The 18,822-nt window shown below is 37.6% G+C and overlaps 1 protein-coding gene across 1 annotated transcript in view; it reads right to left on the minus strand.

Annotated features, from left to right (window-relative positions):
• Positions 1 to 18,822, minus strand: part of znf385d (zinc finger protein 385D) — a 101,692-nt gene that overhangs the window by 73,621 nt on the left and 9,249 nt on the right. The window contains exon 2 of the mRNA XM_058648096.1: positions 10,859 to 11,001. Coding sequence (XP_058504079.1) covers positions 10,859 to 11,001 — 143 coding nt within the window. The remainder of the gene's footprint in view (positions 1 to 10,858; positions 11,002 to 18,822) is intronic.

An 18,822-nucleotide genomic window follows, 5' to 3' on the forward strand; every position in this document is an offset into this window, starting at 1 on the left:
TAATCACAGCGTATAATCGTTTAAAGAAATCCACACACAAAACCCCCCAAAACAAAATCTAGATGCTGTCACATGTATGTATATATATATATATATATACATAAATATGTATATGTATACATACATATACATACATATGTATATACATGGATGACAAGCCCTATAAGACCTGTCCATAAATGCAAGATATCGGTAAAACAGACTTAAGTCAGTTTCTAAGTAAATCTATAATTTATAAGTAAACAAGCCTCCGTCTCACTGGATTTAAAACAGCGGTAACCGGTTTCCTGAGGAGTTAATGGTCCTAATAGCTAGTTCCAGGTCTTTGTAAACAACAGGTCAACATTTTGTAAAGTGTGGTCTGACTTAAAAGGTCCAGTGTGTGAAATTTAGGTGAAGTTATTTCCATTTGCAATAAATTCAAGACAAAGAATTATGATAGAAAGATAAACTAAATGATAAACTAAATGAAGATTCAGCTGCAACATGAAACTTATAAACCAACACATGTTGCTAAATTTGACACAACTGTAGACAAATATCAGTTAAATCCTTGTTGTTTGTGCAGTTTCACCTTCAACCACATGCACACGTGCATGAGTTTAGCTTTGTGGATGTTTTGATGTTATCCTCAGCTCCCAAACCTGCACCTATTTCTTCTACTGGTGGAGGAAGTGAATGAAAACACTGCATCGAGCTGAACCGCTGAACCACCGCGCTACAACAACAACAACTCCCCTGCCTTTGTTACTCACTGTGGGGTTTTTTTGTGTGTGTGCTTTGTCAAAGAGCTCATTTCCATTTGGAATCCGTCGTCGATGACTTCACATTGACTTAGCAAGGCCGGGTACACACTGAAATGGACCGTGATGCCGTGTCGACATCAGACTGAGGCCCACGCGTCGTCGCCGCTGTGGGACCGCGAGGCAATTTCCCAGCGTTCGGATCCGTGCACGGAATCAATACATCACATTCCTGATTACTCTGCGGGGGGAAATGGACTTTGAATTGTTTCTTCAAGATAAAATGTAGACTCCAGGGAAAGATAGATCTTATTTTCAGAGGCCAAAGAAACACAGACACACACTGACACACACACACACACACTAACGTGTGTGCACCGCCTCGCCTCCTCGGGCCGCTGCTCTGTTAAACTGAAACCTCCACCTTTCACTTTTCTCTTTCATTACGCTACAAAGCTCAGCCGTCCCTGTTGAGCTCACGGTTTTTGCTCCGTTTTCTTTCAGGGAGACAATTTCAATAACTCCTATCTGACTCAGCCAAACCACAGCTGAAAAACAATCACACAACTTTGTTTTGTTTCACAGTTCACTTTGTGTTTAGAACTTTCCTGGAAGACGACAAAAACATGTGTCAACAACCCACATATTCACTCATTCACTCACTCATCTTCTACCGCTTTGTCCTCCACATGAGGGTCACAGGGAGCAGGACTGTGGACAGGTCACCAGTTTAAAGAGTGTCCCCTACAGCGTTGTTTGTTTAAAGTGTATCTTTCTTTATCTATCCTGACACAAGTGTTTTAATCAGCTGATAAAACCATATAAAACTCATTTTATATGGAGAGACATTATTGCCATAATTGTGTCATCAAAGAGAATGAAAAGAAAGCAGATTAGCAAACAAAGCTATGATTGCTAAATCTCAAAGATTTGTTTTTCCAAACCTAGATTTGCTAATCGCAAAAAGTTTTTTTGGAATCCTAGAGAGATTTTTTTAGCTAATCTTTGTTTAAGAATCCTGCACTTTTTGGCAAATCGTTTTGCTTTCTCTAGTCCAAATCCTTTTTTTTTTTTTTGCAAATCCAAAAATTATGTTTACAATGCTTGTTTCTTTAAGTTTTTTAAGTTTTTTGTTTTTTTTAAGAATCTTTATGTTTTTTGTTTTTAAGAATCCTTAAATTTTAGGTTTTTTTTAATAATCCTTAAGTTTTTAGTTTTTTTAATATTCCTTAAATTGAGCTTTCTTTGTGAATCCTGTAATTTATTTGCAAATCCTACAGTTTTTGTTCCTCAAATCCTAAAATTTTGTTTGCGTCACATTCTGAGTCTCATGACCTGGACTTCTTTTTAAAAATTAAGAATCTTTAAATTTTTGTTTTTTTTAAGAATCCTTAAGTTTTTAGTTTTTTAATAATCCTTAAATTGAGCTTTCTTTGTGAATCCTGTAATTTATTTGCAAATCCTACAGTTTTTGTTCCTCAAATCCTAAAATTTTGTTTGCGTCACATTCTGAGTCTCATGACCTGGACTTCTTTTTAAAAATTAAGAATCTTTAAATTTTTGTTTTTTTTAAGAATCCTTAAGTTTTTAGTTTTTTAATAATCCTTAAATTGAGCTTTCTTTGTGAATCCTGTAATTTATTTGCAAATCCTACAGTTTTTGTTCCTCAAATCCTTAAGTTTTGTTCCTCAAATCCTAAAGTTTTGTCTGAGTCTCATGACCTGAACGTCTACGTCCTCATCAGAAAAGAGCGAGAATTTGAGTCCATCGATTAGAAACAGTTCAAGTGTAACTGAAAGGACACAGTTGTGTATCAAACGTCCAGCTTTAATGAGAAGCCAACAAAATATGTTGAATTTCAAAGATACGTTTTAAATCTATTTCATTTGCTTTTAAACATTGATTATTATTTGAATATCTTGCCAATCACAGTTTTGTTTGCAAATCTTTAAACTAAAAGAAAATAATATTCCAGTCTCAGTGAAAACTAATCTTTCATTAAAAGATTAATCTTTCACAAGCGGAAATTCCTGAAATTACCAAACGGCCACGAGAGGATGCAATTAACCGCGGCATGTTGTTCATCACCGTTCCTGCACCGTTGTTCAACACCTTCTTTCCAAACAGAAAAATTCCCCTCATTGATTCTAAGAAAACAACACACGGCCAGAAACTCTGATTACACGTTCTGATCAATTTCATCCAGATTATGTCACTGAAACATTTAAAAAAGACTTATGTTAGAAATAAAGTCTTAAATAAAAGCCAAAGCATGTGTCGTGCAGATATTTCCAGGTTAAAAAACGGCCTGGATTAAATTCAGATTTTACCTGTCAAACAACTTTCCGTCGTCTTTCTTAATCTGTGACATTAATGTGGTTTAAACCAGTTCAAAATGTTCTGATTGTTTAAACATCTTCTTTTTTGTTGGTGTTGTTTATTCAAATGAATAAAATGAAATCATGCAAAAATGTGATTTTTAGACTTTACTCAAATCCCAGTGCAAAGAATATAACCTCGTGTGAGCTGGTTTACGTTATACTGGTGACATAATTAAAAGAAACAAAAGATAATTTAAGATTTAGAAGAGAAGAATAGTTAAACACAGTAATAATAATGATAAAATCAGGGTTTCTTCTTCATAATTGATGCCCAAAACTGACCACAATATTATATATATAATGCATATAATGATGCTGGGATAACATGAGTGTATTTAAAGATAAATAATTAGTTCGTAGTCAGTAACTGATTTGTTAAAAGCTAAAATACTTAATGTCTTAATCTGATTACTGCTTTTTCTAGATTTTATCATTAAATGCTGTTTAAATGACAGTCTTTTAATTAGATTATTGAAGGTAATCAGAAATTGCCACATTTTAATCAGACTACTACCTTAATCTTGTTAATATTAAACAAAAGCAGCTTCTTATGCTGATGGAAATGTTTGGTTAAACAAACTAAATATTGTGTAAAGTGTTGATATTGCAAGTGTTGATATATATTGTGTAAAGTGGGTCACCAAATTTTATTTAATTCATGTTAAAGTAATTTAAAAAAAATGCTGGTTTATTTTGATTATTGTTTTAATCTGGTTCATAATTAAACAGAAACTCAAACTCAGTGATGAAATGAAATTGTGTGAAACTCTTTTGGGGTTCAAAAAAAGGTTTGAAATTGAATTACATAATTAATAATTACATCATTTTAGGTGTAATTTTTTATAAATTATGATTTTCAGTTATTTTTTTCCAAACTTGTTTTCTTTGTACAGTAAGAAAATAAACCACATGCTTCAGCCTATGTTAAATAATTCACTGCTGTACTTTTAAATAAGACAGAAATAAAGATATTCACTCATTCATTCATTCAAAGCTGGAAAAATACAGTTAGAAACATGTTGTCAGGGTCAGCCGCGCTGTAACACACTGTTCACTTTTTATCAAGATGAAATCAGCGACATCCGTCAGGACTTGTTCACCACACGAAAACGACGACAATAAAACTCCTTCTTCATTTTCAGCATCGTTCTGTTTGTCCTTAAGGACACGGACTCTCTCAGAACATGTAGCTACATGCACTAACTTCTATTTACGTCTGCAGGTCACATTTTTCCTGCCGCATTATCCTGCTGTGAGGCGTCAGAGTGGAGGGAGAGAGTGAAAGAGAGAGTGAAAGAGAGATGACAAACATCTTTTTCTTTCCCTCCAGCGAAGGAGGGAGCGTCCCACTCTCATCCGTCACTCGCGCCATAATCAGACTATACAAAGACTGAATGAGCCATTTTGTATCGTATCATTTCATGCAGGTGTGGACACGCACACACACACTTGTTTTTATATCTTAGGGAGGACACATCATAGACTTAACACACTCCCAAAATCCCCTTACCCTAACCTTAACCATCACAACTAAGTGTAAAAACCAGATTTTAACCCTGAAAAAGCGCCTTAAAGTTGTACTATGTTGTAAAATGTCCCCACAAAGACATAAATACAAGTACAAACACACGGTCAGGGACACGCAAATGGGTCGTCAAGCAGTTGGTTAAGATGGAAAGTTTATGGAACACAGTTGGGTTTAAATGAACAGTACAGCTGAACGTCATCGGCATAAAGATGGTATGAGACATGGCAACGATCTGGTCCCAAAGGGAGGAAGTATAAAAGGAACAGCACAGGGCCCAGGACAGAACCCTGGGGTACCCCACAATGTATAATTATTATTTTCATTACTGCATGATCAGTCAATTACTTTCTCGATGTATAGATTGGTTGATTGGACCACAAAATGTCAGAAAATGTTGACTTATTCAGTTTTAATGATTTCTTTGAGCAAAGAAACCAGGAAATGTTCACATTTAACTTGTTTCAAATAAAAAACTCCCTCAAAAACAGATTAATTGATTATTAAAATAGTTGAGGATTATTTTAGTAATTGATTATTGGTATAACTGTTTGTTTGTGATTATTTATAGGATCATTTGTTGTTTTATCACCAGTAAGATATGAATAAATATTTAAGGCCGGGAGTCACGTAAGCAAACCTGACCTCACCTCATCAGTGTGTGTGTGTGTGTGTGTGTGTGTGTGTGTGTGTTGAGCACAGATGGAAAGTAGCTTCAGCCTGATCTGTAAATCACAACGTCTGCTGCTCTCAATCGAACAGCTGTTTGGTTTCTGTGCACAATTATTCTCAGATCTGCTGCAGCCTCTAATAAACTGCATGAGTGAAGCCACATCGCTCATGTGCAAAGGTGGGAATTCTTTATTTAACGCAGAGAACATTTTTATATGCTTTACATCAAACACACCTCCTTTTTAATATTTCCATTTGTGCAGCTTCATATTTGGACTCAAACATAAACATAAAACTCGTAAAATGTCACTAACATTTTTATTTTTGTTTCCTGTTTGCTTCATAACATAATCTGCTATTCTCTGTATCCATACATAGAGAATTTTCCCTCTAAATTTGTCATTTCCTTTCTTCATCAGCAAAACTTCTGCTTCTGCACAAGGTACTAAAGTGTAATTTAGTGCAAGCATTCACTTATTAATACTTTAATAATTCACTTATTAAAAATCTGAGCACTGATTAGGAATAGGTGATGAAGACCAGTACTTAATAGTACTGTAGTACCTGTACCTACCTGTGCGTCTTTGCACTGACTTTGGTGTGATCATACAACAGGCATGTAATAGTGTCATAGCCAGTTAGCATGAGGCTGCTACTGTGCAGGAACAAACAAGCAAAACCCTAAAACGTCTTCAACACTATAATTACCATATACTCAAGATCTTTTACCTCGGGTTAACCCGCTAAAAAAGATGATTAATAGCATTCACATTGTTAGCGGTTGTTCTGCTCTGTTGTGTTTGTTTTTTTTTACTCCTGCTTCACCTGTACAACAACAAAATGGAGCTCAGAGACAATCTTAGATTGATTATTACTGTCTGCTTTAATCCTTCAACTCAACCGAAAGCAATCGAACAATTTTAAGGCAGTAAACAAAAAAAATACTGAACACAGTCCCAAGTTGTTAAAACTCAGGTTTCACAAAAAAAAACATTACTGGCTAACAGCTATGCTAACAGGCGAAAGATGTACAGTATGTGCATTGTGTAGCGTGCCAGAATTAGCATCACTGCAAAACAAACATGCTAACAGAAGGTTTTGACAAATGTAATATGACTGGATTAGCCCCATCTTGTTTCAGAAGGATGAATATTTATCTTCATCTTGTGGGATTATAATTCAATGCAAAACATGAAGCTAAAAACAATGATAGCTAGCAGCTACTGTATGCTAAAAGCAAAAGGATGTACAGTGTCTTTTCACTGCAAAACGTGAAGCTAAAAACATTCATGGCTAACAGCTATGCTAACAGCCAAGAGATTTATGTGTGTAGAAATGACGCTGGAATTTGTATCACTGCAAAACATGAAGCTAAAAAACATCCATGCTAACAGCTATGCTCATGGACAGAAGGATGAAGATTAAGGTCTTCATCTTCATGACGGAATTAGCATCACTGCAAAACATGAAGCTAAAAACAGTGATGACAAGCAGCTACTGTATGCTAACGAAGAACATGAAGAAAGACAGAATTAGCGCGCTATAGCGAGACTTATGTTCCCGTTAATGACGCTATGAGGGGAAATTGAGTTCATTTGACTCGGAATAAACACCAACTAAAGACACTTCCCCCAGTGTGTTATTCTGTGTGAGTTTTAAATGTCATTATAAAACTACAACGGGACAAACTAGATCGCGGCAGAGCGCTACGGTTTAGATAATTGATAGGAATCACTTCATCTTTTCTCTCCGTGTGCGACGCCTTCATAAAAGAAAATCCCTGATAAGTTCTACAAACAGCCCCCAAAAAATCCCCCTTTATCGCTCCTGCTCACTTTTAAAAAAACGACTTGGAAAAAATCAAGTGCTCGCTGTCGGTGGCTCGGCAGAACGGAGCGCGCTCACTTCTCTGTGAACTCTTTTTCTTTTTTTTGTGAAGCCTCTGGTTTTGACTGCGCCGCTTTCTGCCCGAGATCAAGGAAATCAGAGGCTGTTAGGAAAGTTTGAGATTGAGGCGAGAACGAGTGAGAAAGGTGTTTAAAAAGTTTCACCGAGTTTATTACTCATTATCTGCAGTCAAGTCACTTAAATGGAGATTATACGGGGCGAGGAAAGTGACGCACTTTTAATGAAAAGTCTGAACGTTATCTATCAGCTTTTCCCTTTCATGTGCATACATCTCTTTATTCTCCCTCTGATCCAGCTGCGCTCCATATTTCAAGCTCTGGTTCCAGATTTTAAATTGAGCTATCCCCCGTAATTCAAAATAAGATTCTGCGATTTTTTTAAAAAAAAAAGACAACGTAAAACTTTTAGGCTTTCATCCAGCTGGCCTTCCCTTTTGTATTTCCACCGTCATCCTGCTTTTTTGATGACCTCGCTGATTCGATATGTGCAGGGCCACATATTTCCTCATAATTACTCTCTGCTTTCAAAAAGAGAAAGAGGAAAAAATCAATAGATCCATACGAGAGCACGCGTGAGTGCACGCGGTGTGAGTGGCTCCGTTTAAAAAGCTACTGCAGAAATCCAATAAGCGCTGTCTGTGTGTGTGTGTGTGTGTGTGTGTGTGTGGAGCCACGTTCTACTGTTGCACTCCAGAGAAGCTGTTAACAGCAGTTATAGAAACAGCCGATTAAAGAGTTTGTCCTCTGAAACACGACACCACATCATCGCAAATAGGGAATTACGCCGAGTTTGAACGCTTTTTGTTCAAGTAATAATGAAATAACATATGTAACGTGTTGAGTTAATCCTTCTGTTAACAGAACTCCTAGACCGTTTGTGATAACTAGAAAATTCAAAAACTATGGACTGGCGATCTGCTCTGTGGCCTCTCGACCCTCATGTGGAGGATAAAGCGGTAGAAGAAGGATGGATGGATACCAGAAAGCAGTGAAATGGAGCTTTCATTGCACCCCACATACGTGTCATGGCGGCAGAACCTCAGGACTTCCGCGGATTCACCAGCGTGTCGCACGTTTGTGACGTCAGCCTCTCAGGGCCGTCATTTCTAAACGGTTGAATAACTGCCAGATATGGATAAGTGAATGTTGTCTTGTGTAAAAGGAGCAGAAGCACTCACTCATTGAGCATTTTTTGGAGATTTATATCGAGGCGAGGCCTCTGTAAAGTGGATGAAGATCTCAGCGAGCTTTGGAAGAGACCGTCAAAGAACCTGAAGTAAATCTCAAGAGAAAGCTTTGAAGAACTGACTTCTCTACAAGCAGAGACAGAACACTCCTCGGCCTCTGACACCAGCTCCACCAGCTTCCTCTTGTCCACGAAAACCACAACGGACCTCAATAAAGGAAGGGGACGCGACACATGCCAGATATGGAAATAATGGAGGAACTGTTCAGCACTCGTGAGATCAATATTAAGAAGACCTCTGATGTCCTCTCCAGACTAAAATGCAGGAACAGTCTTCATGTTTGTTAAGTTATGTTTTTAATTCTGTTTTTTTTCGTTATTGTTTCAGTAAAGCAAGAAAGTCATGAAGTGATGTCAGGCGCAGACACAGTACATGGATTTTTGTCACCACTTGTTTAATTTTAATACTAAACAATAAACTTAAGATTTACACCTGCTTTACACCTGTTTTGCTTTTGCCTTACGTTTATTTATTTTATTTTATTAGAACCTGAGCATGAAAGTGTCATGGCCAATGGACCTATAGGGAGGAAGCTAATGTTATTATAATTATTATTATTAATATAATTGTTGTTCCGTGGTTTTAACCATCATTTTTGAATGGGTTAGCATGGGGTGTATCTAACTGTAAGTGACAGACCATCAGATTCTTTGAGTTTAAGTTCGGGGGCAGACATAAATAAATATTATATTCTTCTCACTGCTCATTTCCAATCATCACCAAAGTAATTATGGATTTGTATAGTACAACTACACTCATGTAGTAACAAATGAGAAAGACATACAAACACATTCCCGCAGCTCGTACTTGTTAGAAAAACGATGATTTCAGAGATTCACAAGCTTGCAGTGAAGCTGAATCTTCACCACGGGACGTGGTGACGACACATTGTCAAGCTCTGTCTCATCTGAGGAGGCAGAAGATCCCACAGAGAGTTTCTGACGCCTTTATCTGTATGGAACGGTTTCTTTCACACTACAGTATCTCTGTTCCTGTCTGGAAGCAAGAAGACGCATCAACGCAGGAATTAATCACACGACAACAAGTGCGAGTTACGCGCCGTTGTGTGTGTACAACACTGGACATTTTCTATGGTAACTATGTTTGACTTTAAAAAGGAAACAGATGTGAATGTGAACAAGGACATGGATTGTGCTCCGCGGCCAAATTCCTCAAACGAGAAATAACCTGCTCTGGGTTTATGAGCTTTGCTTTTTCAGAGCCTAAAGACAGAGCTGTCAGTAAATCATCGACACGATCTGCACATTCTGCAAAACTAAACGCACACCGCGAGCACCGCGACTCAGCGTCGGAGGGAAATTATAAATGATGTGTTTCTGACGGACCAAATACGCTCAATCTGTCAAAGATTTGGCAAAAAGAGTGAAGAAGGAAAATTCATCATCAGAAAACAAACATATGCTCATTTACAATTCCTTTAAAAGCAAAGGTTAAAGGTTTCATCGGTAATTATGACAATAATTCAATATTATATTAATATCATAACGTGATTACCTGGTTTTAAAGGTTGTTATTGTTCACAAACTGAATGATATCTATATCAATGTAAAATACACGGATATAAAAAGATACAATTTTAGCACCTGATAATTTGTGTTACGGCTCATTTTTATTCAGTTTATTTCAAATATTCTTCATTAAAAGATCATAAACAGCTGAAAACCAGAAAGTATTGTTTTCTCTTTTCCCCATTTTTCAAAAATTTATCATTTAGTTATCAAAGTTTGTGAGCAGAAAAACATTTAAAGATAACATCAGGAATGAGCTGTAGCATGGTTAGTCTCTTATACTTACAAGTAACAAGGATTTAATAATAAAAATAAATAAAAGACTAATCAAAATTAATAAAGAAATAAGTAAAACCAACAAATCAGTAAATAACCGCAATATTATGTAAACACAGATTACCCAATGAATTAGGTATTTTAATATTCAATTCATTGTTTTTTTTTTTTTTTAATAATTAAAACTTTCTTTGCTCCATAAAACAAAGAAATCATTAAAACTGAAGAATTTTTTTGGTTTGTGAACAAAAACAAAGACATTTGAGAAACATCATCATTTCCAGATTTGGGAAACAACGAAAAACATGTTCTGATATTTTATCGAGCAAAATAATCAAATAATCAAAAAGATTAATCAGTTATGAAAATAATATTAAGATAATATTTTTGTCTTTAAAAGGTCAAATGCACAAACTTGAGCAGGTGAAGCAGAATAAAGGTTTGACCTTGTGGATTCAACGCTAAAAGCTTCTCAAGCCTTTAATTAAAGACACTGTCACACATCTCTTCAGAAAGACTTCAGTCAAACAGCGTCAGAAAACCAGCGAGACGAGGACGAAGAAGAAGACGGGACTCACCGTGTTGAATCCTGGGAAGAGGCTGACGGTCGACGCCGTGTCCAGGGGAAACGGGAGGAACTGCTTCAGTCCCAGCGACGTCTGGACGGTGGGCAGAGTGGGACGCATCAGAGCAGGCAAGAGGCCATTCTGACATGTGGTACCTGCAGGAGGGAGAGGAAGACAGAGAGAGAGACAGAGAGACAGAGAGAGTGAGAGAGAGACAGAGAGAGTGAGAGGACGCGATGAACCGAACAACAACAACAACAACCCGAGCCAAAATCCTCCATTTTACGTCAGTAACTACAGGATTTTGTTTTTCTGGTATAAACACCGACCTTGTCAGGAGCAGTAGTCCTCATGGAGACCAAAACCTGGTCCTGATGAGGCAGAACCTCATTTTCTGAGGAACTGGTTAAGTTTAGGTAAGCTAAATTTGAATTGATGTTGGGTTAAAATGAGGGTGGAGTTATGTATAAGGTAAGGGATAATGTTTTCTTTCAACTGTCCACGTGAATGAAAGACAAAGCAGTGTCCTAATGTGTCTTTTTGGACGTGAAGCACTAAGACCACCAAAGCAGCAGGTTGTAATTCATCTGTTTACACACAAAAATCTCAAATCTGTGGGCTACTAGTCAGAAAAAGGATTTATTCTGATCTAGTAGTTGAAATATTGAACAATAATTGTGTGTTTTTCATTTGTCAATGTAGAATCAGTGTGTTTTTATTTTCCTCCTGGTCCTGGTCCTGCATGGTGACCCAGTGTCCTGCATGTTTTTACATGTTTTCCCTGCTCCATCACAGCTGAGTCAGATAAAAAGGTCGTTACCAGGCTTCTGCAGAGCTTGTTAATGATCTGACCTGATGTGAATCAGGTGTGATGGAGCAGGAAAGCATCTAAAAACATGCAGGACACTGGGTCACCATGCAGGACCAGAGGTTACATTTATATTAAAACATGAAGATGTGACCTGAGCCCATTTAAACCACGTCTGTGTACAGAGGAAATAAACTGTAACCATGTAACGTTTGTGTCTGGGATGGATTTGTTAAACCAAAGCTTCTAAACTGGTGCCAGTGTTTCAAGAAGTGCCTGAAGACATACTTTGTTTCACACAAACGTTAACAATATGAAACAACGCAAATCTCAAAAAAGGAAAATAACCCAGATTAAAAGATTAAAAGAAGAAGAAGAAGACCGTTTACAAAACTGAGGAAAATGTTAGAAATTAGATTTAAGTGAGAATTCTGAGATTTAAGTGAGAATCCTGACATTTAAGTGTGAATTTTGAGGAAACAAAGTGAGAATTCTGAGATTTAAGTGACAATTTTGAGCAATTTTGAGAATTTTGCCTCAGTGACGTCCACTCTCAGATGAAAACAGTACAGTTCTCAAGCAACGCCGTCACAGATTGCAGCAGCAGCAGCAGCAGGAACAGGAAGCGTCACAGGAACTCAGTACCTTGAGAGCTGATGAGTCACCGTCCAGAGCGCGGCCTGGCCCACACATTTCCATGAACAACTAAAGTAAATACTTGAGTTTTATTGTCATGTGAGTGAGCCACGGCAACACAGCGCTTTATAAACCACCAACTGGAAACAGCACAAGGCCGTTTTCAACACACACAGAAATATAATCACAGTCTTCCAAAACATTAGGACTTAAAGAAGCCATTTTGCAAAAGCTATAATGAAAACCAGAGGGATGTTTTTCCTCTTTGACTCGCTGCATTTTTAACAACAGTAGAAGTGTGAGCCAGCGCTGAAGTGCTGGCACAGACAGTATCAACTCAAGCCCACTGTACCGAGTCAAATAAAAAATATGCTTTGCCACGTTTCAGTCCCCAGGCAGCAGTGAGGGGTAAATAAAATAAGAAGAAGTCATGAAGACCGGAGGAGAAAGAGGGGAAAACCACAGATACATCCTCCTCCTCCTCCTCCTCCTCCCCCCTCTGTTTCTCTCACTCCGTCTTCTGTCTTCTCCCTCCAGTCACCTGAGCGCTGCCATCTGTTGGAAAAAGAACACACGCAGTGTCTCGTGTGGAGACATGTCCTGGTCCTGGTCCTGGTCCTGACTCTAACCAAGCCGTGTCCTCTCTGTCGGCATCGTCCGCCTGAGCCATCGGCTGACGTCAGCTGACGTCAGTGCACGTTACGCGTCCCGCAAAATCCGCCGCGACAAGCGCAGTGAAGACGGGCATCGAAAAAGTGACTCTGAACACGCGACAAATAAAACCCTCGTGTTTGTTCCCGCTGACGGACAGGAGATGAAATGTGACTCATCGTCTCTGGGACTCTGTACCAGCACATGCACATAATTTGTTCCATCACTGAACACAAGAAATCACAATGAAAGCTTGATGTTTTTGGTGAATAAGAAATGAAAAAGGAAGAAACAAGACTGTGGTGAACACGTCGTGTCGACTGGACTCTGCGACCCTTTAGATTTGTCTTACGAGCCTCACTATAATGTTTCTTTTAGATTTGAAAGTTGTGTAAAAAAAACAACAGGAGATAAAAACTGACGTGTCATCGCAGCTGAAGACAAATTAAAATCACAATAAAGTAGAGGTGGAACAATTAATCGGGCCAATATTTGCGACACAAGAATCAAAGTGAACGATGGCAAACTGTTAAAAAGTCGTAAAAATCCCTGAAAAGTTGGGTTAATCTCCAACATTTAGCAAAGGAAAGGATCTGCACAAAACTTCACGCCAGATCATGTAAGAGACTCAGCCAGAAAACTTTCGCACATGAAAACTAATTATTATTATTATTACTGTGGAGTATAATGACTGTACATTTAATGTTTCTATTTGTTTTGATTCATCTTTGTTCGTTCATAGTTACTATGTTGGACCATAATTGGACGACTGTAGCTGCACCTACTATGATGGTGTGATGTGTTCATTAAATTGCCAAGATGACGTCGTGTCAGTCAAATATTTGTAAGCGTTGCCGCGTCGACGTGTTGCGACACAAAAAGAAACTGCGTGCAATTATTTCCTCATTACAGAAATATTCAGCGTCCTTCCTTCTGTGTCTTTAAAGACAACAACAATAACAGTGAATGACTCCGTGTGACCTGTGGTTTGTTGTTTGATTGTTTTGGATTGGAAAAGAAATCTACAGCCTGAATTTAAAAAGAAATAAAATAAAAGATAAAATATAGAGGGGAAAAACACAAAAAACAACAAGAGGAGATGAGATCTGACATTTGACCGCAGCTCGAGTCTGTAACAGCGCACGCAGTTAATTTGTTCCATCGCTGGATGAGAAATCACAATAAAAGCTTGTTGTGCACAAGGAAACAGAAAAAAAAGCCTTCTGGTCCCTCACTGTCGCAGAAATAACAATATGATTAAAAAACGTGCAGATGTACTCTGTGACCTTGTTTGTTACTTGACTATTTTAAATGTGTTCTTTAAAAACTGTACAAATCAGTATCACAATGTGTTTTACAGCCAAACAAAACAAAATAGAGGAAATTTGACTGAGTTTTGGTGCAAAACAAGTGACGTAACAAGAAGTTATTCAAGACATACAAGGACAAATAATAATAATAATAATAATAATATATCAAAAAATACATGAAAACTCTATTTAATATAGTTTTTGCTGGTCATGGTGATGCTTTTGTGCTTTTACAGTAGTAGTAAAAAAATGTAATCAAATAATGGAAATTTGGCTGTGCAAAACAAGCAAGCAACATAAAAGAAACAATAAGAATTGAAGCAAATTAAGTTAAGGAAAAACAATTATATATGGTATATGTATTAAAAATGTACAATTAAAAATGTCCTATAAATTAGAATTAAATAATAGGACATTATTAGTGCAAAACAAGATGTTATTAAAGACATAAAAGGAACAACCTGAATTAAAGCAAATTAAGTTAAGAAAAACAATTATTATACATACTATAAAAACCTATTAAATACTGAAATATGCCCAAAAAGTGGATAGAAAAATATTGTATTCATGTTGAAGCTTTTGTTTTTCTATTAAAAAAAATAATTCAATTTTAAACCAATTATTTTATCATGAAGTATTGAAGACAAACCAGGAACTAAACATATGAACATATGTCATCATAAATATGCACAAAATAGTGTATTTAATATATTTCACTGGTCCTGTTGAAGCTCATATAAATATGTACTGTAAAAAATAACAGGAGATAAAATGTGAGTCATCATCGTCTGTGAGTTCTCTTCTCTGTAACAGCACTCGCACATCGTTTGTTCCATCACTGGACACTTTTTTCTTTTTTTTTGAATAATAAAATGACAATAAAAGCTTGTTGTCTGGTGCAGAGACGCAGTGTGGAAACATCAGTATGTAAATTCTCCATTAGACGCAAAAAGGTCAGAGACAGATGGAGACTGGTCTAATGCAGAGTGACTTGATGTTGCCGCAGCTTCTGCTCCAGCTCGTACAAATATGTGCTTTTAGAATAATAAGAGAAAATAGAATAATAATCAAAACATCAACATAAGGTTCCAGGAAATCACTCTGTTACTTTCCTTCTTAATGAGGGAGTTTTATTTTGAACACATACCAATTACTGTGAATAATGAATTTGGGTAACTTTGACCCTTGGACCACAATTTGAACCTGTGATCCTCTGGTTACAAGCCCAATTCCATGCCACTTGGCCATTAGTTTCCCCCCGTCAAGTATTTGTTGAACTTGAGAGTTGAACTCTTTCTACTCCAACGTCCTACAATATTTCCGACATAGAATGTTTGAAGGTTCAAATTCAGATTGAGGATTTATGTAACATTCTTCAAATATTACACGATTAACACTGGAAACTTGGTTTGTAAGTGAAAGGTTGCAAGTTTGAATCCAGACAGATCAAGTGCTGGGTTGACTTTGAGCAAGGTACCCAACCCTCACTGCAGCACTTAATTTTTAGAAAGGTTCAGCGTAGAAGATGAGTTGAATTATAGAGAAGAACCTGTGACGACTACAATCAATGGTTTGCATCAAATTCCATTTATGAACACACTTTAGTTTACAATTATTTCAAGAGTGAGAACCAATACACGTCTGCTGTTGAGGAAACTTCTCTCTCTTCACCTTTATTTGTGGTATAAACATCACTGTGTCATCAACAAAAAACTATCAGGAGCTTCTGAGTTAAGATTGGGAATCACGCAATACCTCACGATACACGATACATGGTTCACGATAGCGATAATATCACGATACATCAATATATTGCAAGACAATCATATCGCAAAATACATTACAATGTCTGTCTGACTTGACGTGAAAAGTTAAAAGTGCAGAATTTCTCTATTTTTATTTTTTTCAACATCGTCTTACATTGTTTTATATTTACCTTGTAATATTCTGTTTTATCTCATTATTGTATATATTTTTAAAAACCATAGGGGTAGAGAGAAATGCTATTTTAATTATTTTAAGTCCATCAGAAATTGACGAGAAATGTACTTGCCTTGGCTTCAGATAATTTGAAAAAAATGATAAAATAATAGTACTTCTGGTGTCTTATTTGAGAAAAATGTGCATTTTGTTTGCTTAATGAAACTGAGTTTAATTCTGAGGTGGAGGATTTTTCTGCTAATTCTTCTTGAAGTTTAAGAAGTTTAATTAAGAAAACATTCCTTTCATTCTTTATTTGGGATAAGCTAAACTTTCTTAAATTGCAGCCTGTTTTGTCTACTGTAGTTTCTGGCTTGTTCCTTCTAGTTGTGTGGAACATTGCAGTCTTAAACCTATTTGATTTACAAGCTTATTTTAGGAATTCTCACTAAACTAGATTTACTCCAGTGGCAGAAAATTAAGATCACTTAGATAAAATATATTTCTACCAGGCCTGTTTTTGCAGTGTAGAGGGCGGATATGTGAGCATGTCAGGAGTCAGGAATCGTCTGTAAAAGCTGAATAAAGTTAGTTTCTGACAGGATTTGACATTATACTCAGAGTCAGTCACATTGGTGTTGTTAGCTTACAGTATAACACACTTTCTGACTTGAGTCTGGTTTGAATGTAAAACTCAAAATGCCTGTCACGTCAGGCTGGGGTCGGTTCTGGTTTGCTTTGGACAGAAAAATAAGAGGCTCAAGTCTGAATCCATCTGGATCCACGTCCACTGTGGAGCCATGACACTAATTCCGCTAAATCTGAATCTGATTTTTTTCAAAGGAAACGAGTAAAGTTAAAAATACTTTGTGGTGAGCGACTTCTTCGTATACCAGTAACATAGAATTCATGTTTGCACGCCACATGGAGCGCCCATGTTTTTAATTACTGATGGACTTTCTCTTGTGTTTGTTTTTGGGTCTGTTTCCCGTTTTTCCTCTGAGGTTACGTGTGTCTTTGGTTTTGAATAACTTCCTAAAATTGTCTTGTTGTTGTGCTCCTGTGATTGTCTGACCCACACTGACGGTTTCACCTGTGTCCCATTAACTCTAGTCTCATCCTGAACGTTTACATGACATTAGGAAAAAAGCCTCAAGATCCGCGAGATAGCCAGAACCATGTTTACGCTTAGCTCACTGAAGTCCTGACACCCCAGGCTCCTATTGGACAATACCAGCTGTCAATCACACTGGTGTCCAATCACATATTCTTCTTTACAGGAACTGAAACTGGTGACGGAGACCCCATCAAAAAACCCATTTACTAATGATGCAAATCAAGCTTATTTGCACCTCCTGGTGGCCATTGAATATAATGTTACATTCCGGTTGGCTTCAAGGAGGAAACCATAAATCTATGTCAATAGAGTCCAGTACACAGTAAAAGAAGACAGCAGTAGGAAAAACATGGTACAATCCAGACCGGTGCATTTTTGGACTGATGGGTAGCCAAGTTAATTCTTAGGGAGTTAATGGACGGTAGGACGACGAGGAATGATGCTGGACATGGTATCAACAAGCCGCTGTCAAAAGCCAATTCAACACCTTGATTCCCCACTAGGGTTTGTATACTGCGACATGGAAAGTCGTCCAGGTAGACGGCTAAGTCAAGCTATAGCTTGACTTAATGGAACATCTACGATGCTCCCAGTCTCCGTTGTTTCCTTCTGTTAAATTCCCCTGTCCCCAGTGTGTCAGTCTGTCTTTGCCCTGTTCTGCCTGGCTGAACTAAATTGTTTTTTTGTCAATTAATACTGCGTTGAGCTCTGTGTTCTCTCTGTGAGGCCTCGTTTCTCTGCACCTTGACAATTACAGAATGACTCTGCCTTGTAAGAATGAAAACTTCTAGGAAACTAGCCAAGGATAACTTTAACTAACTAATGATGGAGCCGTTGCAAAGTGAGGAATGGTCTTTCCACAGAGCTGCCAATGAACTGGTACATAAATGAAAATAAAGTGTTCTGCATTAGTTCTTCTACAGGTCTCAGTGAACTGCTATCACTGGATTTAACCTCCTTGTGGCTTCCAGCTCTTCCTAAACCTCACAATGTTTGAGGTGTAACAAAAAAGAGGTAAATTCATTGTGGTTTGCCCCGTCGATGTGAAAGGAAACGCAGCGATCCTAATCTAGCCAACATGCCCAAACACAAAGGCACATTCCAGCCCAGAGCAGCACAGCAGAGGTTAGTGTTTCCTGAGCCTGATCATCTATCACCAGCAGCAACCCAACAAAATCTAAGGCAGAGCGAGAAACTCTCACACTCTCAAAATGACAGCTGGATCAGACACAGAATCTGTAATTATCAAGTGTCAATATTTAACTTGACTTTAGCTTCTTTTTTTTAAAAAAGGGAAAACAAGTTAATATTTGAGTTTGGTCGTCAGCTTCTAAATTCTGACTGCACCGACAGAGCCTCGGGTGAGCGGAGCGTAAACACTGTTGTCTCTGAATCCAGGAGTGTCACTCCACACTGAAAGGTCAGCGGGGATAGTCATTAAAATAACGAGTCTGACTGTGAGGACAGTCTGGGAAAGTGTATGGAAAAGGGAGATTTTACAGTTTTGTCCTCAGCCGGGGTCAAATTTGATCAG

This window comes from Solea solea, chromosome 13 (assembly GCF_958295425.1).
Source record: "Solea solea chromosome 13, fSolSol10.1, whole genome shotgun sequence".
Taxonomy (NCBI): Eukaryota; Metazoa; Chordata; class Actinopteri; order Pleuronectiformes; family Soleidae; genus Solea; species Solea solea.